The following is a 25009-nucleotide window of genomic DNA, read 5'->3' as shown; positions in this document are numbered from 1 at the left end:
GGAAATCAATAACTTACATTCTTCAGGTAGCCTTTTCAAGACAATATTATTAAAAAATATACTATTTCTGAAATTATAAGGACACATATTGCTTGCATGTATAAAAATCTCCAGTGGGAAACACAACAGATTGTACCAAAACACTAACACTTCAATAAAATATATGTGCACACTGTAGATGCAAAGCTATCACCTTCAACCTTCTCAAATCTGTTCTATGTCAAGTGGACTGTGGGACTAATATGTTCATTGCTCACACTGCAGCTAATATTGATGTGTTTTTGTATGTCAAAGCAAAATTAAAAAAATGTTTTACCAAAAATTAATTTAGTTAATTAATAATTAATAAGTTTAACAAGGTACCACTTTCTTTAAAAATCATATATTGTCTGCTCTGCTAGAAAACTGTTTCTATTGCACATTTTCCAAATGCCTCTCTGACCACTGGCTCAACAACACAGGGACATTCAGGGAGGGTCCCTGGTGGCCTCCACCCTTCCAAAGCAGAGGGAATTTATACAGGAACTTGAAAACATATTTTGACCTCAAATAGACCAAAGAGCTTGCCTCAACGTGCACACGCTACTCCTACACCACACCTACTTACTGTGGACAGGCTGTCTGTGGCTCTCTGACCAGAAGCTTCTTACTCATGATCACAACTCTTTAAAGGTGTACTTTGGTTTGGACAAAACCTTTTTAAAAAGGAATTCCTTCAGATTACTTTTGACATCTTCCCTTATTTCCTTGTCTTAAAAGAAAGACAATGAACAAAGTACTCAGTCAAAGAAACATTGCAGTAGTTCATGAAGGATGTTGAGGTACTTGACTGATCATCAGCTGATCCAAACAAACAGGAGGAGGCACAATTGGGGCTCCTCAGATCATTCAAGCTGTGCTCTGTCCGATTGCGCTGCTTTGTCTCTCCATCACACCAACCTCTTCCGGCTCTGGCCTCTCTTTGGAAAATAAACTTGGCTACAGCATGTTCCTGTAGACTTGAAACCTAACTTTTCTGCCAAACACAGCTACATGTCCGCTTGCACAAATACGGTTTGTGTTTCTGCTTGAACTGGCGAGTTGCCAGCTTTATTGGTGGATTTCCTTTAATGCTGCCTGTGTCCTGGCCTGAGAGCAATGACTAGGACAAAGGGGTCCTGAGGATGTTTATGCCACATTTTCATACATGACTACTGGACCAACTGAAAAGATTTTCAAAAGGTAGGGAATGTTAAGTTTAAATAGTCATTTTTTGCAAATCCTAACTGAAAATCCCCAACACAGCAAGTCCAAGGGTGATCCATGTCTTCTGCGACACGACAGCTGATGCATAATTTATCTTGAAAGGGGTATTGATCCTCTTGGTGTTTTCATTTGTATCTTGAATAATTTGCTCTGTAAGCTGATACGTTTTCACCACTTTGGTGTAGTCTTTCTCTTCGGAAACACACTTGTAGCCGCCATAGTTCTCGTGTGCCATGGCAGGGATGAGGTGCAGGCAGTTAGACTGCATCTGGAGACAAGGGCTGCTCTGGCCTTCATGCTCCCAGGTGTAGGCAGCATGGTAGGACTCTATAGGACATGACAGATAGAAAGGGACACTCAGGGGGACCGAGTGAGCTGTCCTCAAATCCTCCGCTGATGGTGAATCTGTCTCCCGTTTGGTCCGGTTCACTAATTTTTCTTCTACAAAAATAAAAAGAAGATAAAATACAGATGTGATCAAAAGTTTTTGAGTCCATAGCAGGTTTGTATACATAACAGTATCATTGCTAGTTACCTTCCACTGATGCAGGACATAGACTTGTGTTTCCATCAATGATATTTTGAATGCCTCCACTGAAAACAAAAACAAAACATGATCCAACAAGTGCATTCTGAGAGACTTTGATGTTGCCCCAATGATCTGTTTTATGTTGGAAAATTAATTTGTCAACATGCATTCCTATCTTTGGCAGAACCTTCATATTCAGATGGACATGCAGAGAGCAGCTATTTCAGTCTTGTTAACTTGTTAGTTGTTGGTATGAATGCTGTCCACACTTACGGCGAAGTTGGATTGCATCCAAACTTGGTCCAGGCACAGTACGGGTCCCGGGCCAGGACACAATCTGCACAGGACTTGTTGTACTCCTGACACCTCTGGAGGTCCATAATAGCAATTTTCTCTGGAAAACCCACCACTAACCTTTTCTGTGCACAGGGAGACACACAAATAATGTCACTTTAAACCATTGATAGATCAAGTATTGATAGATTGTTGTGCCCTTTATTAGGTTTCACAAGCGATCCTATCCATATTCCAAATGTAATCAAGTTAATATATAATGCTGACTCGTGCGGCATAAAAATATAAAATTGTGAGAAATATAATTTCACCAATGGGTTGACAAAAACACAACTGACAACACCTTGCTGCACAATGCATGACATTACAATACCTTTGTGGAGACGAGCTTCATTGATTTGATGGTTGAACGGCTGGAGAGTTGTGTTTCAGAGATGATGAAAGGTTCTGACCCGGACTCCAACACTTTATGGATTGTCCCAGAATCTGTTGGAACAGCACACAAACGGTTTGTAACGTTGTTATTTTGGGGGTGATGTATTTTTAGCTCATTGTTCCTCACAGAGATTACAGACAGTCCATGATTAAAATACATATCAACAAGGAAACACACAAGGCATAAACAGCTAAACAAAGTACGGAAGGAACATAGTATTTCCTCCCAACCGGAACATACCAGTAGCCAGAAGCAGAACGTTATACATGTGCTGGTCTGCTGCCTGGACGCGGTCCACAGCTATCTTGGTGTAGTTGTTGTTGCTGATATAAAATGGAGCTGTATTATGCATGGAGTGAACCCAGTCAGTCATTTCTGGGTAATCCTTGACCATATTGACAGTGGCCAGTGGCAGGGTCCTGCTGTTTTTTACACACTGAAAAATACGTGGACACAAAGTTGTAGTTTTTTCCATTTATAAGTAATTTGTATACTGTAGGAAGAGGAACATTAACTGAATGTGTGTAGGACACTCGTGTTAAGCAACTCTTCATGTATACAAAACAGAAGGCATCCGAAGGTGTATAAAAACAAATAAGACAAGACTATAAACTGAACAGATGGAAGGAACAGGGTTTTCTTTACAAGACATGGCTACAAGTCAACCTCCTTTAAGTAACCATTACTCACTGGGTCAGTGAACTGTTTACTACAAGGAGAGGAAATTCTGAAATGTATCCATGTTTGTGGGGCCTCTTTAGTTCCTCAACAGGGTTGAACTCAAAAAGACTTCATGTAAAAAAATGACAATCTGAAACATTGAACCGCATTTGATGGGTATAAGTATTACAGACACACATTTTCCATGTTTCCACCCACTTGTAACATGCCTGTGTCTTACTCTGGAACATCTGATAGGCCTATACACCAAAAATGCATAAGAGGGTTGGAAACCCCGAGAGGAACTATTCTGTCTCTGCCCAGCAACATAGCAACAAAACAAATGGTTACCGTTCCTGGCCTTGGTTTTGGGACGTCTTTGTTGTAGCCCTTGAAAGTTGAGTTCTCAAATATTTCCTCAATCATTCCTATTGAATAGATGCATACTGCCGTGGAGTTCCTAGAAGGGCAATGAGATAACTGAAGTTAGAATCAAAAATACAGTTGTCATCTGTATATCAGTGGTGGTGGTTTTGTCCCATTGCCTGATGCCGTTTGACTTTTAGCAGAAGATCTTTCATTCAAATCTATTCAAACCTTTATCCAAGTCTCCATCAATTTATTTTGAGTCACCCTCTTTCAAGAAGTGCAATACTGAATTGCTTCTAATGTGAGAGTAAACTGAGCAGTCATCTTATGTGACTAACCACGATGAATGGACCCTAGCATAAGAGGGTAGAAATATAGGTTACCTATGGAGGAGATTTGGATTGAATAGACAGACAGGCAGACAGACAGACAGACTGACAGGCAGACAGGCAGGGAGGCAGGGAGGCCAGGATATGTTTCGTTTCGAAGTGGGAGCTATTTTGTGTTGCCCTGTCAGCGTGTTGCTTGTGTTGTTGCTTAGTTGCTGATAATGAAGGAAGGGAAAGTGTCTCACCAGCTGCTTGTGAAAAGCGTGAAAAGAGCATAGACTCTGGTGTCTTTCCAGTCCTCAGCATGCATCACATAAATGTCTTGGAGACGGTTGAAATAGAGTGACTCTTCTGGAAACCCACAGACAAGCCGGGCCTTGAGGAAAGATGTCCACATGTTCTGGAAGAATCGTTTTGATCCACCTTCATCTACCTGCAAAATGACACCAATAAATGACACCAGGAAGACGCTCTTTCACTTTTCTTACAAACTAAAATTCACCGACTTATTGTTATTTGATATGACTGTCTTTACTTGGACCATGATACCTGGAATGAAACACTAAACCTCTGCTTGGGCAAGTCTTGTTTTGCACACATGTGGAATAACAAAGGGGTTGAAAAGAGTGTATTTCACCACAATAATAGCATGCCGCGTTAGTTAATTGAAATAGAAGAAGCCAGATTAGTTTGTGCAGGTAGTTGAAATGAGAGCACTGTGGTGCAGATCGTCCACTAATGAATTAATCATGTGTATGCCTTAGTCAAAGACCGGCATTGTATTCACGTACAGCAGGATATCACCCTGTCATCTCCCTTTGCAAGGCAAGTAAATATTTAATTTCCTACCAGGTAACCAAGTGACCGCCTGAGCATATCAGTAGGTCATACTCTCCTCATACTCTCAAGTACTGTAAATAGTGGCCGACCTTAACCATTGTTCAACATCAAACAACACTGATATAACAGATGGTGGCCTTTCATCTCCTTTATTTGGCAAATTCCGGACGGGTTACTGTTGGAGACGCAGCCAACACTAGAACACTGACATTAAACTTTGCTGAAGTGTCCAACAATTCACTGTCTGTTTATTCTAATAGAAACGAGAAGGAGAAGGTGATCATGCTTGTGGGCATATCTTGCAAAATGAAGATGTATGCACTGCATTACAACACACCATGGGAATAACTTTTTCCATTCATGTGTAAAGTCAAAGTTTATCCTCAACCTTGAAAACAATGATTGACAAAATAATCTTACCTCAAGGTCCATTAAATAGGTATTCTGGTGCTTTCGATCATATTACAAGGCTTCATCAATATTTCATATTCTTAGCATTAATGCCCTGCTAGCGCCCCCAAAGGCCATGCTTGTGCTTATATGCAATCAATACTAAGTCTTGTATTGAATATAAATACTAGCATAGATAGCTCTGAAGAGAATTTGGGGAATTTTCTGTAGCAGTCTAGTGAGAGACGAGAGCTTTACTGACGTAAGCGTGGTCCACTTCAGTGTCCAGCATACCTTACACACTCTGGCAACCCTCGATATCCAGGGGTCCGCCTCCGGATTCTGATCGGAGTTCTTTTCACGGAAAAAGATGTAGATTTTCTCGTTGTCAGGGTCTTCCCTCTGCTTTACCCAGGAGGCAGAGATGAATGTGGGCTCTGTGAGAGGAGGATATGTTTAACAAACCGCTTCACTGTTTACAGTAGGCCTAAAGGGTCATGCCAGCATATAATATGTGATGACAAAGCTTGGCATGTGAGACCAAAACAGGAGATAATGAAAGGGCACTAAAGAGTGCAAAGAACAATATGAGTTAAAGACTGAACACTCTCAGGACCAACTGATACTATTTAGCTGCATTATGAAGTAATATTAATTACGGTAGATTTTTCCTGAGTAGGGTATCTTTTTATATTCATCCTACATTATGAATAAACTTCAGTCATTAACCCACCTGAGACCCAGCTATCATACATCCAGACGTTAGTTCTGCTGCCAGCTTTCCTTCTGAATTGTAGAGAACCTCCATCAGTATCCAAAGGTGCCGCTGAATATATATCACCCTCTAAAAATAGCAGAGAGACATCATGTGAAAACGAGCAAAGATGCTCAATTATTGAGAATATTTCATGTGAAAGTGCACTGGTTGGCCAACTCTGCTACCACACATGACTTGATGCGGTTAAATAAGTGTGCAGCCCCCAGTCACATTTTGAAACCGTATAAAACATGGGCTACTATATGGCTGTGCAAGTTGCTGTATTCAACATACCTGCTGTGAGGGACACAGAGTTGTGTGTGTAAACAAATGGAGAGATGCCTGTCCCCTCATAACTCTCCACTATTTCATAAGACTGGTTGTTCACTGAAGGAAACTGTAGAACCACAGAAAGTCAAAAAAATAGTATCATAGTTAGTTGTGATGGTTTAATATATTGAAACACCAGCCACCCAACACCCGACTGAAATCACAGACAGGGTGTGGATTCAAGTTTAATGAGAACTATACACAAAGACGCTCCATGCTTCAATCAGCTTGGCCCTGCCGTTGCCAGTAAAGTTAGCCAGAAACAATAACTGCAGTATATCAGGCACAAGTGACATTAACTGGAACATATTCAGTGATTCATGCAAACACTCACAAGCTTCCAGCACTGCGGTTTGTGTCCATTTGTTCCACAGACAAACAAGCTGTCCTGAAACTTCTCAATCACAGTGATGACATTTTCACATTGGCCCTACAGAAACAGACGCTATTATTACCAAGTCATCACACAGAACTAATTATGCTTTTCATTAAAAAAAAAAATATTTTGCTAATTTTTGAGCAGACATTTCTGACCACATAAATATGTAATTACTGACCTCTTGGCACTGTTTTTGCCCCACGGTTTTCAAAGCATATTTCTGTCAGGGAGACATATAGATGGACAAATTCACAACCTTTTACATGAGGGTCATTTTAAATGAGACATTATAAAGAAAACATTTATATTTCAAACATCCCCATGTCACTTACTTATTGTTAAAGCATGACAGTTGCACAAACAGGTGTTTTGGGCAAAGACATGTTTGAAATAGCTGGATGATATCCACATCCGTCAGGCTCCCACCCTATTATCATTCAAACAAGCCCTCAAAGCCCACCTCTTTAAACTGCTAACCTCTGCACCATACCCTCCACTGCATGACTCATTCCGTTACCAAAAATGTTCTGTTCATTTGTTTTGTTTGCTCCTTTGTCTTTCTATTTTTTGTTTTGTTCTGTTTGTCTGTCCTATAAGCACTATATAAAATTAAAGAATTATTATTATTATTATTACTATGATGGATAAAAACGAAAGATCTGAAACACATGTTCGGTTTCCTTTCTACTGTATGCTTTCTCAGGCAAAAATCTATCAAACTAATGTTTACTTCCTCAGTAGCTTCAGCTGTGTCTGGCACATATCCATTAGTGTAAAATAAAGATATACATATATCTCTTATGGTCAGAAACAAATCATTTCTGCTTTAGTTTTCTGGAAAACATTCAACAACCATCAGCCCATTATTAATTAATTATTGCTTCTTGTTATCTCACTTTTCTGGATTATAACATTATATAAACTTGTATAACTCATTACTTTATCATCCATCAGCAGCTCCTTCTGACTTAAAGCTGTATGTTACAGCTGGCTTAAAAAGGCCACATCTGTCAGTGGGCGCTGCCAGACAGACTCTTGTAACAATGGGTGTGTGGTAACCATCTGCTAAAGCTTCTAATTATGTCCTCAGCTGCATCACAAACTCCACCTTCACCGTCATTAACCAAACACACCGAGATCAAGCTGGGAGCCCATAAATAAGATATTAGAAGAGTATACAGGAAGTACATTTACTGCAGGTGATTCAATAAACAAAAGACACAGATCCATTTCAAAATGTAAGTTCGGAAACACCCACCTCTATAACATGATAGTCATCCACATCGAGTTTCAGGACAAAATTTGTTCCTCCGACGTACATCTGCTCAGAGTCCTCGTGACAGAAGAACACACTGTGGTTCTGACAGACTTGGTATTCATATCCACCACTGTTTATATCTGAGGGAGTAATGCATTACATTATCATATTTGACTTGGGCCATGGAGGGATGTGAAGGTCAGACTGAATCATATCATTGACTGTATCCTCGTGCACTGACAACAAACGTTGTATACTCTCGTCTGATCTGGTTATTCCCTTTGGAGAGTAAAGTTGGGTGATCTAAATTGAACTAAATCTTACTCTTAGCCGGTTTAAGGAGGATTTGAGGATTAACTCTGTGTCTGACTCTTCTAGCCATCATCACTAATTTGAGACATGGATTTTTCTGAATACATCTTAAACATTGCAGTCGTAGCGGTGAAAAAGTGACAAGTGAACGTTACCTTTTCGCAGAAGTCTGGGATTATTTTTAGATCCAAGAGTCGGTGAATTTAGGACGAGTTGAAGATCAAACCAAATGAAAACAAATCGCAACATTTTGCGCATTATACGGTTAACATACTTCTGTATGAACCGTCCTCAATCCGACCTGAGAAAAGAGCAGACAGGTACCCTCTCCTCCAGCGAGGAGTTGAAGCCAATAACCTCTGTAGATTTGTTCCCTCTTCTCAGTGCTCTCCGCGGTGGCCAATAGCACAACCCGAAGCTGAACAGTCAAGCGTGGTGGGCGGGGTGGAGTCGCTGCAACACATCATAGTCACATTACGGCTATAGATGACATTAATATCAAGACATCAGTGTAGATGCATTCCATAACACATATGTAGGTTAGCAAACAGAAGAAAATAGACATATATGTTGTATTTAATTTAATTCATTCATAAACATGTAAATAGACACAGTACCAATATTTCCTGAAAGTTATTTCAAAAAGCCTAATGCGGCAATTTGAGATCTAGGCTATATTGAGGGAGAAAGACAAACATAAATGGAAATCAAACGACAGACAAAGAAGACCGCATTTGCCATCTAAATGCCAAACTGCAACTAAAAGAACCACAGCAAAAAAAAAAAAAAAAAATATATATATATATATATATATATATATATATATATATATATATATATATGTATATACATATATACATGTATATATATATATATATATATGTATATATATATTGATGAGACTCACTAATATGACTGAAATCATCTGAATGCTCCCTTGACATAAAGAGCGGACATGGTACAGTTGCAATCTGAGTAGCTGCTTGTTCGATCCTACAAAAAGCCCTCAGCAAAGGCATTAGCTCTGATGTAAACAGAGGCATTACCTGAAGTATTTATTGTCCAGATGTATTGTACAAATGGCAGTGAGGCTTCCCCTGTTTATTGGATCTCATCTGATCTGAAACATTTTACTTTTCCACCATTCCTTTCCCATGTTTTCTCTCAATATAAACATCAGCAAGGAGATCCAGGTGTTCTTTCGTTCTCAGTACATGGATTTATGGATCTTCTAACCTATCCAGATTTGTTTTTATATAACTTGCCCAGGTTTGTTTTTCAACAAATTCCAAAAAAAAATTAATACGCTAACTTTCTGTTGTGTTTGTTTTAATTGTATCTGGGAGCTGAACCATACACGCACAATCAACAATGTATATGGTATAATACAATTGGTGTTTCTAATGAACGCGTGTTGCCAAAGATCGGGTCCATCGTCTGTGCCTGAAGGACAGCCCACTTTCGTCCAATGTCCAATCAGATGTGAAGCAGAAAGTACTTCCGGTTCAGTTCTTTAGGTCACCTGACTGACGACTGGCAGCCATGGTAAACAATCAATAATCGTATTGTTTTACTCCAGTTTGCTTATTTGGAAGCCGGTTTTACAAGAAATTTTAGTTGCATAATTTATTCATAAAGTCACGTTAGTTGTTACCTTCAACACTATCGATGTTTAGACCCGGCTTTTCCGTAGCTGACGTTAGCAGGCTAAGCTAGTTAGTGACTTCCAATGATGGATGTCAATGCACATGCTATCGTTTCAGTGTTAAGGACTTTATTTAATGACAGCACAGTAAACAATAATGTGTATGTGATGTCTTGTCTGTTTCTAGCGGTTTCGTTTCTGTGGAGATTTGGACTGCCCAGACTGGGTACTGGCCGAAATAAGCACATTAGCCAAGATCGTGAGTACTTTTAAGAGTGAATATTGTCATTTGCAGGGTCAGTTTATGGTGTTTATGTTTCTATTTATATATTTATATTTATATATATATATATATATATATATATATATATATATTTATATATATATATATATATATATATACTGATATTTGTGTTTTCTGCCTTTCTAACATAACAGTCAAGTGTCAAAATGAAACTACTCTGTGCTCAAGTGCTGAAGGATTTGCTCGGGGATGGCATTGATGTAAGAATTTTAACATATTTCCATATGAGTTACCTCACGCCATATTCACAATTAACTCACTGATATGAGCTATCTTCTCTTTTTTTAGTATGATAAGGTTACAAAGCTTACTGCAGATGCAAAGTTTGGTAAGTCTTCCTCATACTACAGGTCATTTACAAATTGAAGGTTAAAGTAGCAGCACTACAGTATATAAATAGTCTATTACAAACAAAGGGCCCTCATTACAAATATGTATTTAATTTAAAATACTCAAGTATTTGTAGAGAATGTGCTTGAAGTAAGCTGACTTAAAATACTGCTTTGGTAGTTAAATCTACAATGCATCATGTTTTATAAGTCCATCATATGTTTTGTGTGTAAAACCTTAATTTGCAGACTATTTAGTAGAACGTAGAAGTAAAACGACGTAGAAGTATAAGTATAACTCTAACGTACCAGTACTGAAAAAATGATTCTGTAGCAGAGTACTTTATTTTTATTTTTTATATACTTAAATATATTCCACTACTGCTGTTACTGCATTTAATTATAACTAATATACTTAACACATAAGCCTATGAAACTGTCATACTTGCATTGCATTTTTTGCTATTACATGTTCATTCATGACATCAATCCCTCTTGCAGAGAGCGGAGATATTAAAGCTAGTGTGGCAGTGCTCAGCTTCATTTTCTCCAGTGCAGCGAAGCATGATGTTGATAGCGAGTCCCTGTCCAGTGAGCTGCAGCAGCTCGGTCTGCCTAAAGGTAAGTCCACTGTGGTTCCCCATGTTTGGTATAAAAATGATGATTATGTCTTTTGATCTGTTTTCACACATCCAAACCACTTTCCATACTTTATTAGTGCCAAGCGTATGCATGGATTGGTTGTTTATGGTTGTTTTATTGCAGGGGTAATGTATGCATTAAGAAGAGCCCTTAGGGGAGATACCCAGGGCTCCTAAACAACTATGCAATTCTGAATCCAGAGTTATATATTTTAATGATGTGCAGATTTGGACTTCTATCAACATACAGGTCCACGACCACAGCCAATCATGTCATTATTGGAGCGTGCTGCATTGCATAATTGGATATTGTGGAACTAAATATGATAAAACACTGCCGTCAGCTGGCACTCCAAGGTGACACCATTTGTGCACAATGCACAAAATGAACTTTGCTAGTTGGTGGGGGTGTGGTGCAATGCGACTTTGGCACATTGATGGTATAAAACTATCAGAATGCACTCTCCAGCAGCTTGAGATGGTCTTTTTAAAATGTTGTAATTCACTTTATTTGATAGGTATTTGTGGCTGTTACTTTTCGCTTTAATGGATCGGTTGCTTCTGTTTTAATGTGCCGGGACAGTACTTCTGCTAATAATGTGTGAAAAGGCTTTAATGTGATTTATGCACTTAAAATAAATCTTGACTTTACTATTAATTTTACACAAACTCATTATTTTAGAACACACAACGGGACTCTGCAAATCATATGAAGACAAGCACTCTGCGCTGCAAGGCAAACTAAGAGAGACGAGTCTGAGATGTAAGTCATTCTGTCTGCCATGTCTTTTTTTTTAAAGAGGAAGACAACAATAACTCACGATGAGAGCTGTTCTCTGTGAGGTTGCTGACTGAGAGATGACATCAATTCTGCATTGTCATGAATTTCAGTGGGCCGACTGGAGGCGGTGTCCTGGCGCGTTGACTACACGTTGAGCTCCAGTGAGCTGAGGGAGGTGAATGAACCAATGATTCAGCTTAAACTGCAGACACATGGAGCAGAGTCAGCCGCAACAGAGACGACTGTTGTTTCCGTTTCTGCAGACAAGTTCAGAGTCTTGCTTGCAGGTTAGTTCTGCGTCATGTCAAATTGCAGTTATATCGTCCCATAGTACGTCCATTTTCAAACAGTTTTATTGGTCAGAATTATTTTGTGATAAATCTCAAATCGTGTGTTTCTACAGAGCTCAAACAAGCCCAGACGAGGATGAATGCACTGCAATGAAGAGTGGACCGTGAAGTCAGACCTCGATGTTTGATCGACAGACGAACACAAATGATGCTGTTTAAAAGTGCCATACTTTTTTAATATGAATTTATCATCTCAAAGGTCATGTGAATGGCTTATTCCTTATTAGTATTGACTGATATTTAGTTGTATTTTTCTACCACGTTAGTAATAATAATTGGTGGAAATGTGTCCAGACTGAACAAGAATACTGAGTGGACTATTTTTGTAAAATAATTGTATATTGGTTCACATGTTTTGATTTGAATTATGCTTATAATTTGTGTTTGACCTTCTTGTGCTCATACATTACAAAATAAAATGTGTAATATGTGTATCCTTACCGGTTTCTGCAAAGCTTGCATTTCCCAGCATGCACTGGGGCTGTACTGTTTGCTCATGTAGTGTTTACTACATTGCGTTTGCTTGACAATTCATTAAATTAATTGAAAACAGCGAAAACTAAACATTCACTTGGATGAGAAACACGTGCGTGAAAGCATGGAGCTCACGCGATATTTTCGTACAGTATATGGTGTCAAAGGTTTACACATGGTTGGAAATTTGGGGAAAGAGGATAGTTATATTCCAACGTAGTAGGTGGCGGTAATGCCCCTTAACGCTGGCTTCTACCCGCAATTAAACCGAAGAAGAAGAAGAATGTTTGGTAACACGTATGTTGTGAAAACGTTTTCGTCGTGGTTAGCACATTGTGCATCCCTACAGAGAGTTGAGAACCCCGACAACTCCCTCGGTTATGTCACTGTAGTTGACGTCTTTTAAAGAGTTTATCAACGGCGTGGTCTATTTCCTGTTTTGGGTGAGTTGTTTTACTCCCTGTGGTCCTCGTAACTCAATGAAAACGCCCACTTTGACAAAACTATAACGTATTTAGCTTATTTTTGTTACCTCGTGCAAAACAGAAATACAATTATTTGTTCAGGCTGGCAGAATACACCCAGTCAGGACACGCATGATATGTGGAGGTGATGTGCATCATGTAGTCCGTGTGTTTGGTTGTAGAATGTGTGCAGAGAGGCCAATATTTTAAATTGAGGTCACAAGTCCACTACACACACCCCTCCACTCTTTGGGGCTTTTTTTAATTGTTTAGAATCCCTTAGATTTTTCATTTTCTATTCATTCAGTTAACTGTTCCTTTATGCATGAGCATTTTATTTCCCTAAGAACAAAGTCTATACATTCTGTTTCAAAGCTGTCTCCTCCTCATGTCCATTACAGGTAGCTACAGCTCATGATGCAATGTTTTCAATTAAATTCAGTTTATTTTGTATAGCCCAGATTCACAAATTACAAATTTGCCTCGGAGGGCTTTACAATCTGTACACGTACGACATCCGGGTCCCAGGACCTCACATCGGATCAGAAAAAAACCTCCCCCAAAAATCAAGAAGAAAACTTACACAGGGAAAAAAGGGAAGAAACCTTCAGGAAAGCATTTTGTAATGCCACTTTATTCTTTGCAGAACAGCTTCATTTGTTCAAACAAGATGCCTGAGGGACCAGAGCTCCACCTGGCCAGCCTTTTCGTGAACAAAATGTGCACAGGAGTGTTGTTCACTGGACCAATCACAAAATCTGAGGTCAGCAAGAGTCCTGATGTGCCCTTCACCTGCGAGGCCTATCGCATTAGTGCCACTTCCAGAGGGAAGGAAGTGAAGCTCACGCTGACGCCCATGAAGAGTGATGATTCAAAGGAGACAGTGAAGCCAGGACAAGCAGACCAGCCCATGGAGATAGTTTTTCGCTTTGGGATGTCGGGCTATTTCCGCTTCACCACAGAGGATGAGCTGCCCAAACATGCCCATCTGCGGTTTTATTCCGAAGAGAAGCCCTGCAGAGTGCTGAGCTTTGTGGATACACGCAGGTTTGGCAGCTGGCAACCCAATGGGACGTGGCAGCCTGACAGAGGGCCTTGTATCATGTTTGAGTACGAAAGCTTCAGGTTAGTAAGGCTGAGACTGTAACTTGAGTCACCTGCTCAAAGTATCAATGTCACACTGACCAGTCAATATCTTTGCAGGGAGAAGATAGTGTCACACCTGTCTGACCGTGCCTTCGACAGGCCCATCTGTGAAGTTCTGCTCAATCAAAAGTATTTCAACGGTATTGGGAACTACCTCAGGGCTGAAATCCTTTTCAGGTGATAGACTTCAAACACGCCTCAGAACTACTCAAATGACACATTATAACGGTTATGTTTAATCATTTCCCATGAAAATGTCATCCTCAAATTACTTTTTTGTCCAGCAAACAGTTTAAAACCACAACATATTCAGTTTCAATCAAATAAGACAAAGAAAATCAGCAAATCGTCACATTTGAGAAGGTGGAACCAGACATTTTTGTTTGAAAAAAGACAGATTTATCAAAATGGTTGAAGATAAAAAAAAAACACAACTGCTTTGTCAAGGTCATTATTAAGTACAGTGTTTCCTCTTGTAGCTACATTTATTCAGATATATTCAGACATATACAGATGTGAAACTTGTAGAATATCAAGCACTGACATTGGATTGGTATTTTGTAATTGACAGAGAACCTGTGTTGAGTAATCAGAATATGCATCTTGAGAGAAAATGTTGGACCAGTGCATCACTAATCATAACATTATTTACTCATTTACAGGCTGACAACACATATTACTATAGATGTTCTAATGGCTAGTTTGCATCTGTAGTTACTTGCTAGGTTTAACTAGGCTACGAGGAACAACAAGTGATTGAAAGCCTGGGACAAAGAAACCTTGGCTAACAATAGGCCTCTGCACAGTTTAAAAAGAAACATATTAGCAAGAAGGCAACAGGGAGTAGCTTTAGTTCTTGTTTATTACAAGGATGCATCAATCAAGGTCAGACCGTAAAGACTACTAAAAGCTTTCTTTTGTCTCATGAGCGTTTTTCCTATTAAGTTCTGTTTCGAAGAAAAAAGCTGATTGTATCTTTTGTTTTGTTCACCAAAGCACAGAATCGGCTCTCATGAGACTCAAGGTCTGTTTACCTCCAGATATGAAAAGAATGGCTTTCTTTCACTTCTTGGTTTCTTACGTCCAGCACACTGATTCAGACGCACATTGGAAACAAAGGAGCCTTTCTGTTTGACAAAAGAATGGGTCCTAAGTGGCTGGTTCATCTTTTTTTAGGTTGAACATCCCACCGTTTGTGCCCGCCAGGACCGTATTGGAAGGCCTGAAGTCAGAAGATGAATTTGAAAACAAGAAGGCTGTAAAAAATGAGATCAAGGACACAAAGGTGAAAGAGCAGAGACTCACATTTTTCAGATCATCAGATCACTCAACAATCCCCGCTTTAAATTTTCTAAAAATGCCTCTTTCTTTCTTCTGTGGACAAGAACTCAGACACAGCTGAACAGAAACAAGTGGAAATAGAGCCGGGTGACCTGCTCAGACTGTGTCACACAGTACCGCTAGAGGTGGTGAACCTAGGTTGGTCATTTTGAGTGAAAGACTCATTCATAATGGTTTCATTCAGAGATAACACATTGAATTTCTTCTGAAATAACCGTTTTTGACGCATTTTGTTTTCCCAGGTGGGAAGGGCTACGATCCCCAGAAGGCAGACTACTCTGACTTTAAGGCGTGGCTGCAGTGTTACTACGTGGATGGAATGAAATCTATACGGGACCACAATGGCAGAACTATGTGGTTTAAAGTGAGTTAATAGGAAAATCCTGTATTTTAAACTCTGGCACAGAGTTTCACACGTCACTGACACAAATATGTACTGTTCTATTTTCAGGGAGATCCAGGCCCCATGACACCTAAAGGTACTCGGAATACATGAAACTTGAGAACTTCCGCTAAAATGTATCTGTGAATAGTCGATGAATATTCTTTTCCACACAATAGATTCAAAGGAACCCAAGGCCAAAAAGAGAGCCAAGAAAGAAGATGACCACGATTACACAGAAAAGAAAAAGGTAATGAGTCACTTTCTGTTTTGTTGAAGTAATGAATAGCGGTAACTCTTAACAAGTTTGATTTCATTAGGCGGTCAGGAGTCGCTCTAAAAGCACATCAGAGAAGAACGTGATCAAACGGGAAACTGTGACCAAAACACCAAAAAAAGAAAAGGATGCACCTTTAAAGGAAGCCGTATCCAAAAGAAGCCGGGTAGTAAACACACCTCAACATGAAAAGAGAGAAACTGCACGTATGAAGAAAAACAGCAGTGCAGCGCCAACGACAGGTGAGCTCATAAAATTATATCTGAAAATCTACTGGGTACTACTGGAACGAAAACTCAACAGAATTGGATCTCATAGTCGTCCTTGTTACAGGTCCACAGAGGCGAAGCGAGAGAGTGACCAGGCAGAACAGTACATAAAAAGGAGGCACCACTGTATGGGATGTATGTTTTTATACTGCAAATTTTTTTTTTTTATTAATAAAACGTGTTTCTACATACATTCTGAAACGTATTGATTTGATGCAAAGTAATTACTTTATTTTTGTCACATTGTCATCCATAAGTAGCAGATGCCCTCCAAATGGAGGGCACTGATGCCCTCCATCGGAAGTCTCCTAATAAACTGCAGCACCAGCTGACACATTTTATAGCGTTCATCAAGGTTCTACGATTAGTTTTTAGAATTTGTGACTACCCTGAGATTTGGTTCCCAGCTGTATCTTTTACAAGATCAGGAGAAGTGACACAATTTGGAAGGGGCTGAAGTTCAGAGTGATTCCGTCTGACGTGATGCGTGCTGGTCGAGTGGGGTCTTGTCTCTCCAGTAAATCACAACTGAAAGGCAAAAAAACAAGTTTTGTTCTTAGTAGACAATACAACATAAAAAAAGATGCCAGACAACAGTGAACGCTGTAAAAATAGAAATACTCACTGCCATGCTTCCCTGACTGGAAGGGTGGCACAGAGAGTTGCAGTCACGCTGCTCCCATGTGACTCATACAGTCGGACTACAAGTGCTCCTTTCCTGTCCTCAGCCTGTCACGGGGAAACACAGTAAACGACCATTAGTGGGCCGAGTGGATTAAGTGAAGCCAGGTCAAGTTTACCATTTAATGAGATACCTGTTTAATGGTCTCAAGGATGACTGCAGCAGTGTTGACGGAAAAGGCACTCCATGGCTCCGTGTCGGCAGTGCACTGGATCGACCTCAAAGGGAAGTTGAGGTTGTACGCACACTGGATGACGGAAGCATCTTGGAAAGATCCTATATTTAAACACAACACATGCTATCACATGGTCCACGGTGAGAGAGTTAAGGTTTAATGAGAAGAGTTCCACCCTACCTGCGTGTGGCATGACTGCATAGGTGAAATGATGAGTCCCCATGTCAGCTTTGACATCTGGTGCCTTAGATGCTCTCAGTCTAGGACAGAGACGTATACTGTTAGATGCAGGGATTAGTTACATTTGGTGAAACTGAATTGTATATGAACAGAGGGGAACCTCACAGGGACAAGGTCATAGTGTTCTGATGGACTGAATAGCCATATTTGCAATCATTCAGCAGCGCAACCCCAAAGTTGTGCTCCGACAAATCGGCCCATTTGTGACCCCAGACCTGAGAAGGAAGCCATGATGAGAAACAGCAAAGACAATACAAAGCATTTCAACAGCATTATTTTTGTTAGGACAGCATTGCTGACATATTTTGTCCTTAAGTTGAACATCATCCTACTCATACAGTTCAGTTCAGTGTTGTACCTCAAATCTGGCCCAGTCCCATGAAGTGTTTCTGTGTGTGGGTCTCTGCAGATGGCCAAACTGGATCTCATACGTAGCATTGGGGCTGTGGACTCGTACTGGGAACTCCACCTTCAGAAACTTGTGTGACTCTGCCCACTTTACCTGAAATTGGATGGATGCAACACTCGGTATTTCTTGGGTTTTGAAGAATTTGTCAACTGTTGGATCAGTGATTCTCCAGATATCATAAATGTTATACCTCTGTGTTGAATTTGATGTAAGGACACATGGCGTCCATGACAATCTCCTGTGTGATAGTGCTCTTATCACTAATCCTGAGTGTGAAGCTGACACTGCCTCGGAGCCCGCCTGAGGACACCACATGAGGAGGCTGCACCACCTCCAGAACCGGCTTCCTATGGGGTCAATTCTGCAGTTAGGGTCACCTGCAAATACTGTAAGATGGCAAGATGTATGCAACAGTAATGATGGACACCTTGTCTGTAGATGGTAGTCCATTACATCCCAAGCATCCCAGTACAGAGGGACGTCATCAAACATGATAAACTGGTTCCCATGACAGGTGTCAGAGATGGCTTCTCTGAAACCAACCAAGTGGTGAGACGGATGTTAATTCAGTAAAAAGAAAAAGTATTCAGTGTATAATCGGTCGTAGAAAATGTGGCCACGTGATCCGACAGTACCTGTTAGCATTAATCAAATACAGCGATGCCAACGTGCCGTCTTTGTTTACAACAGTCCGTAAAATCCCGTTCTCCATGAGGATGGTGCCGTCGGCCTGTACATTACACACCTCAGTTAGCCAAATTAAATGACAACATAGCTAAATGAATTAAATGCTCTATATTAGTACATACTTGAGATGTGACAGAGACTGCAGCTGCAGGCTGTGTGTCTATGACAGGGGACAAACCGAGGCTAGGAACTTTCACCAGAGCTGCAATACAACAAATACAACACAACATGAAATATGCAGCTGGACTTTGTAAGGCAACAACATCATTTATTGTAAATATTTAAACATACCCAGACCAAGTGTATCAGCTCCAGCTTGACTCTGGATGACTTCATGGCGCTCCCATGGCAGAGAGTTGAACACACCAGTGGAGTTGCCTTTTGACCCCAGGGCTCCAAAGGCATCATGCAGCAGTGCAGCGCCATCCCTGCGGATATCTGATACACAGCACGCCATTCTTTTCATTTTGGAAAGCAATACATGAATATGGCTGTGGTTTTAATGGACATGAAACTGTACCTTCATAATACCGGAGTGCATCCTCCACAACCATCTCTATACAGCTGCCGGGAATCACGTCATGGAATTGATTTAGTAGAAGCAGCCTGAAAGGGAAAATTGAAAGAAACTATTTTCATACTGCAACAACAGAGGCCATCAATTAATTCATCATCAAACTTTAATGCATGTGTCTGGACCTCCAGAGCTCCTGCAGTTTTTCCACAGGATACTGAAAAGTTATGTTCTGACACAGAACCAAGCTGCTGGCTATCTCAATGTCATGAAGCAACGCCTCACACTGCCGGTTCCCTCGTTTAATCTGGAAGAGAACAGAACTGCACTTCATCAAACAATACAAACATTATCTAATAGTCCTTTTATTGTTTTTTATTAATTTATATTTCCTGGACATGTACAACCCTTTTCCTCCCACTTGTGTTTATTTTGGGTCTCTATTATATTGCAAGATGTTACAAGTGATTATGACAACCCCTTCTATACTGATTGTGTATCCACACACACAGACACACACATACACACTGTATTTCTTTTCTGGCCTATTTGTGCTTGGATATTTTTCCTTTTAGTGTAGTTTTTGCAAAGCATCTTTTAAAAGATCTCGTTCTACCTGAGCCTGTGTGGTGTAGCTGCCGTTGTGCAGCTCAAGGAAGAGCTCTCCGGTCCAAGTACAAAGCAGAGCGGAGTCAGCCTGAAGCTGAGAGAAAAGCTTATCAGGAGTAGAAGTCTGGACCCTGAGGAACACACAAGAATTAGACATGGAAGTGGCCAATGACATCACTGGCTACACCTTAGTTATTCATTCTGACTAAACCATGAGTGTAATGAATAGTACTGTCGGACCACATTATGATGACATCAGTAAACATCACTCATATCCTTTTACATTTAACAAGCTTGTAGGAGTTCACTGCCTACATGCCGGCAAACCCTATTACAGAAAGTCTACAGTGCAGGAAAAGACAACATAAACTCATGACTAATTTACTTCTGGGACGTATTTCTGCCTTATTTTGGGCTTGGTTTTTGTTACTGACGAGTGCTGAGTTTTAAGTGTGAGACAGGAACTGACTTGGGAAGTCCATCTGTGTCCTGGACCCGGTGCAATCTGTCAAGCATCAGCTGTGTGGGGCCGCCGCCTCCATCGCCAAAACCAAACAACACTGCACTGTGGTTCACTCTTCCTTTGTCTTTGTTATTCTTTACTGTTTTCATCAGCTGTGGGCAGAAATGTAAGCTTTGTGAGGATTGTAAATATTTTTGTCATAGACTCAACATTCACCATGTTATGTGTACCAAAAACTCACTTCTTCAACCTTGCCCTTCATTTCATAGGAATTTCCTGGTGGGAAGTGGGTTAAAACCTTGGAGCCATCCAGACCCTCCCAGAAAAAGGTGTTGTGCTGAAGGTAAGAGTTGTCAAAACTGAAAGTCAAAACTTAATAACCCAATGTTTTTAAAAATCAGTGGCCAGTACGACTTACAGGAAAAGTGTTGACCAGGTTCCAGCTGAGCTTCTGTGTCAAGAAATTGGAAATGCCAGAGCCCTGCATTATCTGAGGAAGCTGGGCAGAGTAGCCAAACGTGTCCGGAAGCCAGAACTAAAGAGAACGGGAAAAGATCATTATAGTATGCATATGTGATAAAATGGCCACAAATCTAGCACGTTATAAAAACATGTTTTATGAATCCCTACCTCTTTGCAATGGATCCCAAACTCTTGGTTAAAGAAGCGTTGGCCTTGTAGAAACTGCCGAACCATGGACTCACCTGAGGGCAGATTGCCATCCTGACGGGCAAACATGTCATTCGTAAATCTTAATTTAGCATATGATGTTTATAAAAAAAGAGCAAAGTGGCAACAGCCCCTTTTCATATAGTTAAACTGAAAAGATAAATGGAAATGTGATTTAGGTCAGATCAGGTCAGATTCAGATCAGGTTTACCATTTCCACCCATGTTCCTCCAACTGGAATGAATCGGCCTTTCTTAACGTACTGCTGAATCTGGGAGAAGAGTCCCGGGTACCAGCTCTTTACCCACTGGAACTGCTGGGCCTGAACAAAAAGCAAAGTAAAATGTCAAAACTCAGGAGGACTGCTTTTATTTGTAAAACCTTTATGGCTCATAATAAACTGGGCGACTGTGGCTCAGTGGTTAGCATGCCCGTCTTTCAATCAGAGGATCGGTGGCTCGAGCCGTGGCTCCGCTAGTCCTTGTCGATGTGTTCTTGAGCGAGACACTTAACCCCTAATTGCTCCCCGTTGCTGTGTCTACGGTGTATAGAGCAAAAATGTAAGTCTCTTTGGATAAAAGTGTCAGCTAAATTAAATGTAATGTAAACTGTGTTAGTGGGGAAAAACCTGAGAGCACGTAAAAACAAAGTCTGGATTCTTCTCCATCAAACGGATCACCGTCACCCAGCTTCGGCCACATTTGCGAATGGTCTCTTCGTAGGGCCACAGCCAAGCTGGAGATACAGACATTTAGAAATATTAACCAATTTGAATGAAATATTGGAAGACTGTATGTGCATTTTAGTTTCTACTTTAGAAATAGCTACCACAGATACAGAATAAAAATATGCTTTTCTGCTAAACTTTTTTCTCTTTCCACAAAATATGCTAAACACAACCAGTCTGAGAAAAAATGTAAAAGTAAAACATGGCAAAATTATGATTTAAATCTTTAAATATCTAATCACTATTGGTACATTTAATTTCAAAGCTGACCAGGCATACAACGCCAGGTTTTCTTCACCGTTTTCCATTCTCAAAAGGAAACATTTTAGACATTAGACTGAGACCTGAGTCTATGTGGCAGTGACCCATCGCATGTACAATGTGCTGGCTTTCCCCGTTCCGCTGGCTTAAGAAGGTGTGGGCCAGACTGTGAGCGTTAGAGAAAGAGCTGGGATCAGAGGTGTCGCAGAGGTTCACCATCTCATTGACAGTGAAGAGTGCCTGGTAGCCTCGTTGCTCTCCCTCGCCGAGTTCCTGTGAAGGAAGAGAAAAGGGTAACTTCCAAAAAACTTCAACTAAAGTCAAGTAACGTGTATTGTTTTGTGTGACTTCACCTTTACGATGTCAATCATCATTTCAAAATCAGTCAGCAGCTCCCGTACATCGCGGTTAAATACCACCAGCTCAGCTTTCTGTACAGAAAACATCCTGTTGGGATCCGGGGCTGCAATCATGGACCCTTGACCAGCTCCAAAAAGCCCATTACAGGCCATCTCCACATACAGGGTGACACTAAAGAACATGAGAAAATATTGTTAGGTATAAATTTGGTGACAGAAGCAGCGATGAACTCCTGTTTGAGTAACTGACCTGTGTGGCTCCTCATCTCTCAGACAGTCTGACAGGATGTAGCTCGTCTTCTCGCCCTCTTTGGTGAGGCCCTACAGTACACATGTCACAATAAAATATAATAATTTGTTTGTTTAGGATTTTGGCACTTTAATTTAGCCGGACTGCTACGTTACCTGAACTGGCTGTTCATCTCTCCAAACCATTGCTTCTCCATCGCTTTCCCACAGAAGATGAACCTCTTTTCCTCTCCAGGACTCTGGGATCTTCAGGGTCACTTTAAACCAGCAAGTCCACCACCTTCAAAAAGCATCAAGCTTGGTTCATTGCCAAGATCAGGGGGGATATAAAAATGTGTGGGTGATAACAATCTGACAATTGTACTTACGTGGGTCCAAAGGTATCACCAACTTTATAAGGAGCAAAGGTCTGCTGAAAGGCCTCTGTGAATGTGATCCGTTTTGAGGACAAGGAGGAAGTGATGGACTCCAGCGGGCAGGATACTCCATATAGACTACAAAATAATGATTCAAAAAGTTATTTAAAGAGCCCAGAATCACAGTGCATTATGTATCCTGAGGCCAGTATTAACTTACTTGTGTACTATAATGTCAACTTAACTCCCTGTATGATTACAGTGACTAGCAGTGTGTGGCAGACCCGTGAAACTAATACTGATATTCAAATAAACACTGAGCAGCAGTGTAGGATATGAATGAAACAATCCTTTGTTTAAAAACACCACAGAAGAAAACAGAAATGTTCTGCTGCATTTGAGGTACTTTAATCTACTGCAGTAGACGTCATTGCAGCTGCATGAAAAGATGCCTCACCGTCCTCTCAGGTTGCAGTCTGTGAAGTAAATATCAGAGATAAATTTCTCTGCTCTCTCGAGGAGAGTGCGCCTGTTTTTTAGCACAGGCTGGCGAGACATCACGAAACCAGCACGCAAAACACAACACGTAGGTTTACAGTGGACAGCGAGCACTGAAATCTGGAAGACCCCGGAAGTAAAACGTATTCTTATGTACGTCAGCAGCCACTAGATGGCAGTCCTGTTCAACTGATTTTTCTCCCTCTTGGTCAGGAAAAGGAAGGAACTGTGCAAGGTGTCACCATTGAGCATCCTTTTGCTTTTAACGGGTCAAATTGCTGGAATTATGTAAAACATGGAATCTGGGTTATTATGACTTATACAGGTAGTATGGTTAAAATATGTCTCTGTATGATTGATAGCGCTAAGTCAGCCTGCTAGACATGGGACTTTTCATCAGGAATTATAAAATGCAATGAAAATGCAATTGTACTTCATCAATATTAGTTTTATTTTTTATTCTGAGACAACAGGTTTTTTTTTTTACACTTATACACAACATAATAACTGAATAACATCACGGCACAAATACAATGCGAAACAACTACAGTGTAAGACAGGTTGTTTTGAGATATGGCAACAGGATATCAACAGTGCAATGAGGCCACAAGCGGCAATGAATGGGCTAAATAATCTTCTGCTGGAGGACTGATAAATGTCACTTTATGTCCTTTTTTTAAAACACTATATTGAGGAGAAACAGTCACTTCTCTTTACCATTTACTCATTTTACCAGATAGCTTGTTTATTCAGTCTAATGTAACAGTGTCAACTTCTACGCCATAAGCATGCAAATCGGCCTACTGCAAACTGAACATCTAAAATGACCCGTGAGAAATGTATGAATATAATAAAGGTAGAAGAGATGATAAAATGGCCAAGGGAAACCCTGTGAGAATGACATGATTATGTAATAACTCCCCAGCAGTCCAGTGGTTTACTCTACAGGCTGCAGTATAACTGAGAGGCTCTCAGGATTGCTGGGGAGTTAGTCTTGTGATCAGACAGGCGGACAGGGGTTAGGGGTCAGCCCACGTGCAGCCTGAAAACACAAAAGCCTTTTTTTCTCAGCATTATTCACAGGGAAGGAGCTGTGTGTTTCTGTGTTTGTATGGACCCTTTTATTATAACATCCATAGAGCAGCTCTAAGTACAGGGTTGGTGGAAACATGTGGTATAGCCCATCAGGGCACCCTACCATCAGAGATGTCTGTCGACTCCTATCCACCTATTGTTTGGACTGTGGGCTTTCCAGCACGTCTGGACAGCCTAAGGGAGCGTGTGCCACGAGCAAACCTAGAGTCTCACCAGTTGAGCTCTGGCTTTACTGTGTTTGCCTGGAAGCATCTGCGTGGCGCTTTCCTACACACAAAAAAGAACTTACCACATCATGTCAGATAAATAAAAAGGGGGGTTAAAGAGGACAGCTGCTCCTTTTGCTCTAAGGAAGCAGTCATGCAGCATAAAAAATACAGCATTGGGACCTACTTTGTTCTGCTCGCCACAACACAGCAAAGGAAGTCCAGAATGTGGCTTGAGAAATAAAGGAGTGCTTACCAAAACCCTAGAGCTGCATGCAA

General features: G+C 40.6%; 4 protein-coding genes across 4 annotated transcripts; 2 read left to right on the top strand and 2 right to left on the bottom strand.

Moving 5' to 3' along the window:
• Positions 1–1261: 1261 nt before the first annotated feature.
• Positions 1262–8377, bottom strand: sema7a (semaphorin 7A (JohnMiltonHagen blood group); the record flags this gene model as incomplete). Its single annotated transcript, XM_079223338.1, has 14 exons — positions 1262–1686; positions 1781–1839; positions 2048–2193; positions 2442–2554; positions 2745–2940; positions 3516–3624; positions 4108–4295; positions 5387–5529; positions 5826–5936; positions 6144–6246; positions 6514–6609; positions 6737–6778; positions 7817–7956; positions 8284–8377. 14 exons carry the CDS (start codon positions 8375–8377, stop codon positions 1262–1264), a joined length of 1965 nt encoding a protein of 654 aa, XP_079079464.1.
• Positions 8378–9943: 1566 nt separating this feature from the next.
• commd4 (COMM domain containing 4) lies at positions 9944–12600 on the top strand. Its single transcript, XM_079223147.1, has 7 exons — positions 9944–10032; positions 10212–10277; positions 10366–10405; positions 10908–11027; positions 11730–11810; positions 11939–12115; positions 12232–12600. The coding sequence occupies exons 2-7, from the start codon at positions 10224–10226 to the stop codon at positions 12270–12272; spliced, it is 513 nt and encodes a 170-aa protein (XP_079079273.1). The 5' UTR covers positions 9944–10032; positions 10212–10223; the 3' UTR covers positions 12273–12600.
• A 407-nt stretch (positions 12601–13007) lies between these two features.
• neil1 (nei-like DNA glycosylase 1) lies at positions 13008–16720 on the top strand. Its single transcript, XM_079223126.1, has 10 exons — positions 13008–13095; positions 13763–14241; positions 14320–14439; positions 15439–15547; positions 15648–15741; positions 15846–15967; positions 16055–16082; positions 16165–16235; positions 16306–16504; positions 16596–16720. The coding sequence occupies exons 2-10, from the start codon at positions 13787–13789 to the stop codon at positions 16640–16642; spliced, it is 1245 nt and encodes a 414-aa protein (XP_079079252.1). The 5' UTR covers positions 13008–13095; positions 13763–13786; the 3' UTR covers positions 16643–16720.
• A 137-nt stretch (positions 16721–16857) lies between these two features.
• Positions 16858–23489, bottom strand: man2c1 (mannosidase, alpha, class 2C, member 1; the record flags this gene model as incomplete). The annotated part of the gene is made up of 26 exons (XM_079223125.1): positions 16858–17059; positions 17157–17260; positions 17347–17489; positions 17569–17648; positions 17734–17843; positions 17987–18130; positions 18228–18384; positions 18465–18569; positions 18673–18767; positions 18847–18926; positions 19016–19162; positions 19245–19330; positions 19424–19545; positions 19855–19978; positions 20317–20462; positions 20552–20647; positions 20729–20845; positions 20941–21033; positions 21191–21301; positions 21608–21714; positions 22051–22240; positions 22321–22498; positions 22577–22647; positions 22732–22855; positions 22944–23069; positions 23389–23489. 26 exons carry the CDS (start codon positions 23487–23489, stop codon positions 16948–16950), a joined length of 3069 nt encoding a protein of 1022 aa, XP_079079251.1. The 3' UTR covers positions 16858–16947.
• Between the last annotated feature and the right edge of the window lie 1520 nt (positions 23490–25009).

Source organism: Taurulus bubalis (assembly GCF_910589615.1).
Source record: "Taurulus bubalis genome assembly, chromosome: 9".
Taxonomy (NCBI): Eukaryota; Metazoa; Chordata; class Actinopteri; order Perciformes; family Cottidae; genus Taurulus; species Taurulus bubalis.
Note: the sequence above shows the minus strand (reverse complement) of the source record. Positions and strands in the feature narration are given on the sequence as shown.

Excerpts from the sequence above, each read along its gene's own strand:
- neil1 (XM_079223126.1), top strand. The coding sequence starts at position 13,787 with ATGCCTGAGGGACCAGAGCTCCACCTGGCCAGCCTTTTCGTGAACAAA. Across the intron at positions 14,242-14,319 it reads TTTGAGTACGAAAGCTTCAG|GGAGAAGATAGTGTCACACC; the intron begins GTTAGTAAGGCT and ends ATATCTTTGCAG. Across the intron at positions 16,505-16,595 it reads CAGTGCAGCGCCAACGACAG|GTCCACAGAGGCGAAGCGAG; the intron begins GTGAGCTCATAA and ends TCCTTGTTACAG.
- commd4 (XM_079223147.1), top strand. The coding sequence starts at position 10,224 with ATGAAACTACTCTGTGCTCAAGTGCTGAAGGATTTGCTCGGGGATGGC. Across the intron at positions 11,811-11,938 it reads AAGAGAGACGAGTCTGAGAT|TGGGCCGACTGGAGGCGGTG; the intron begins GTAAGTCATTCT and ends CATGAATTTCAG. Across the intron at positions 12,116-12,231 it reads GTTCAGAGTCTTGCTTGCAG|AGCTCAAACAAGCCCAGACG; the intron begins GTTAGTTCTGCG and ends GTGTTTCTACAG.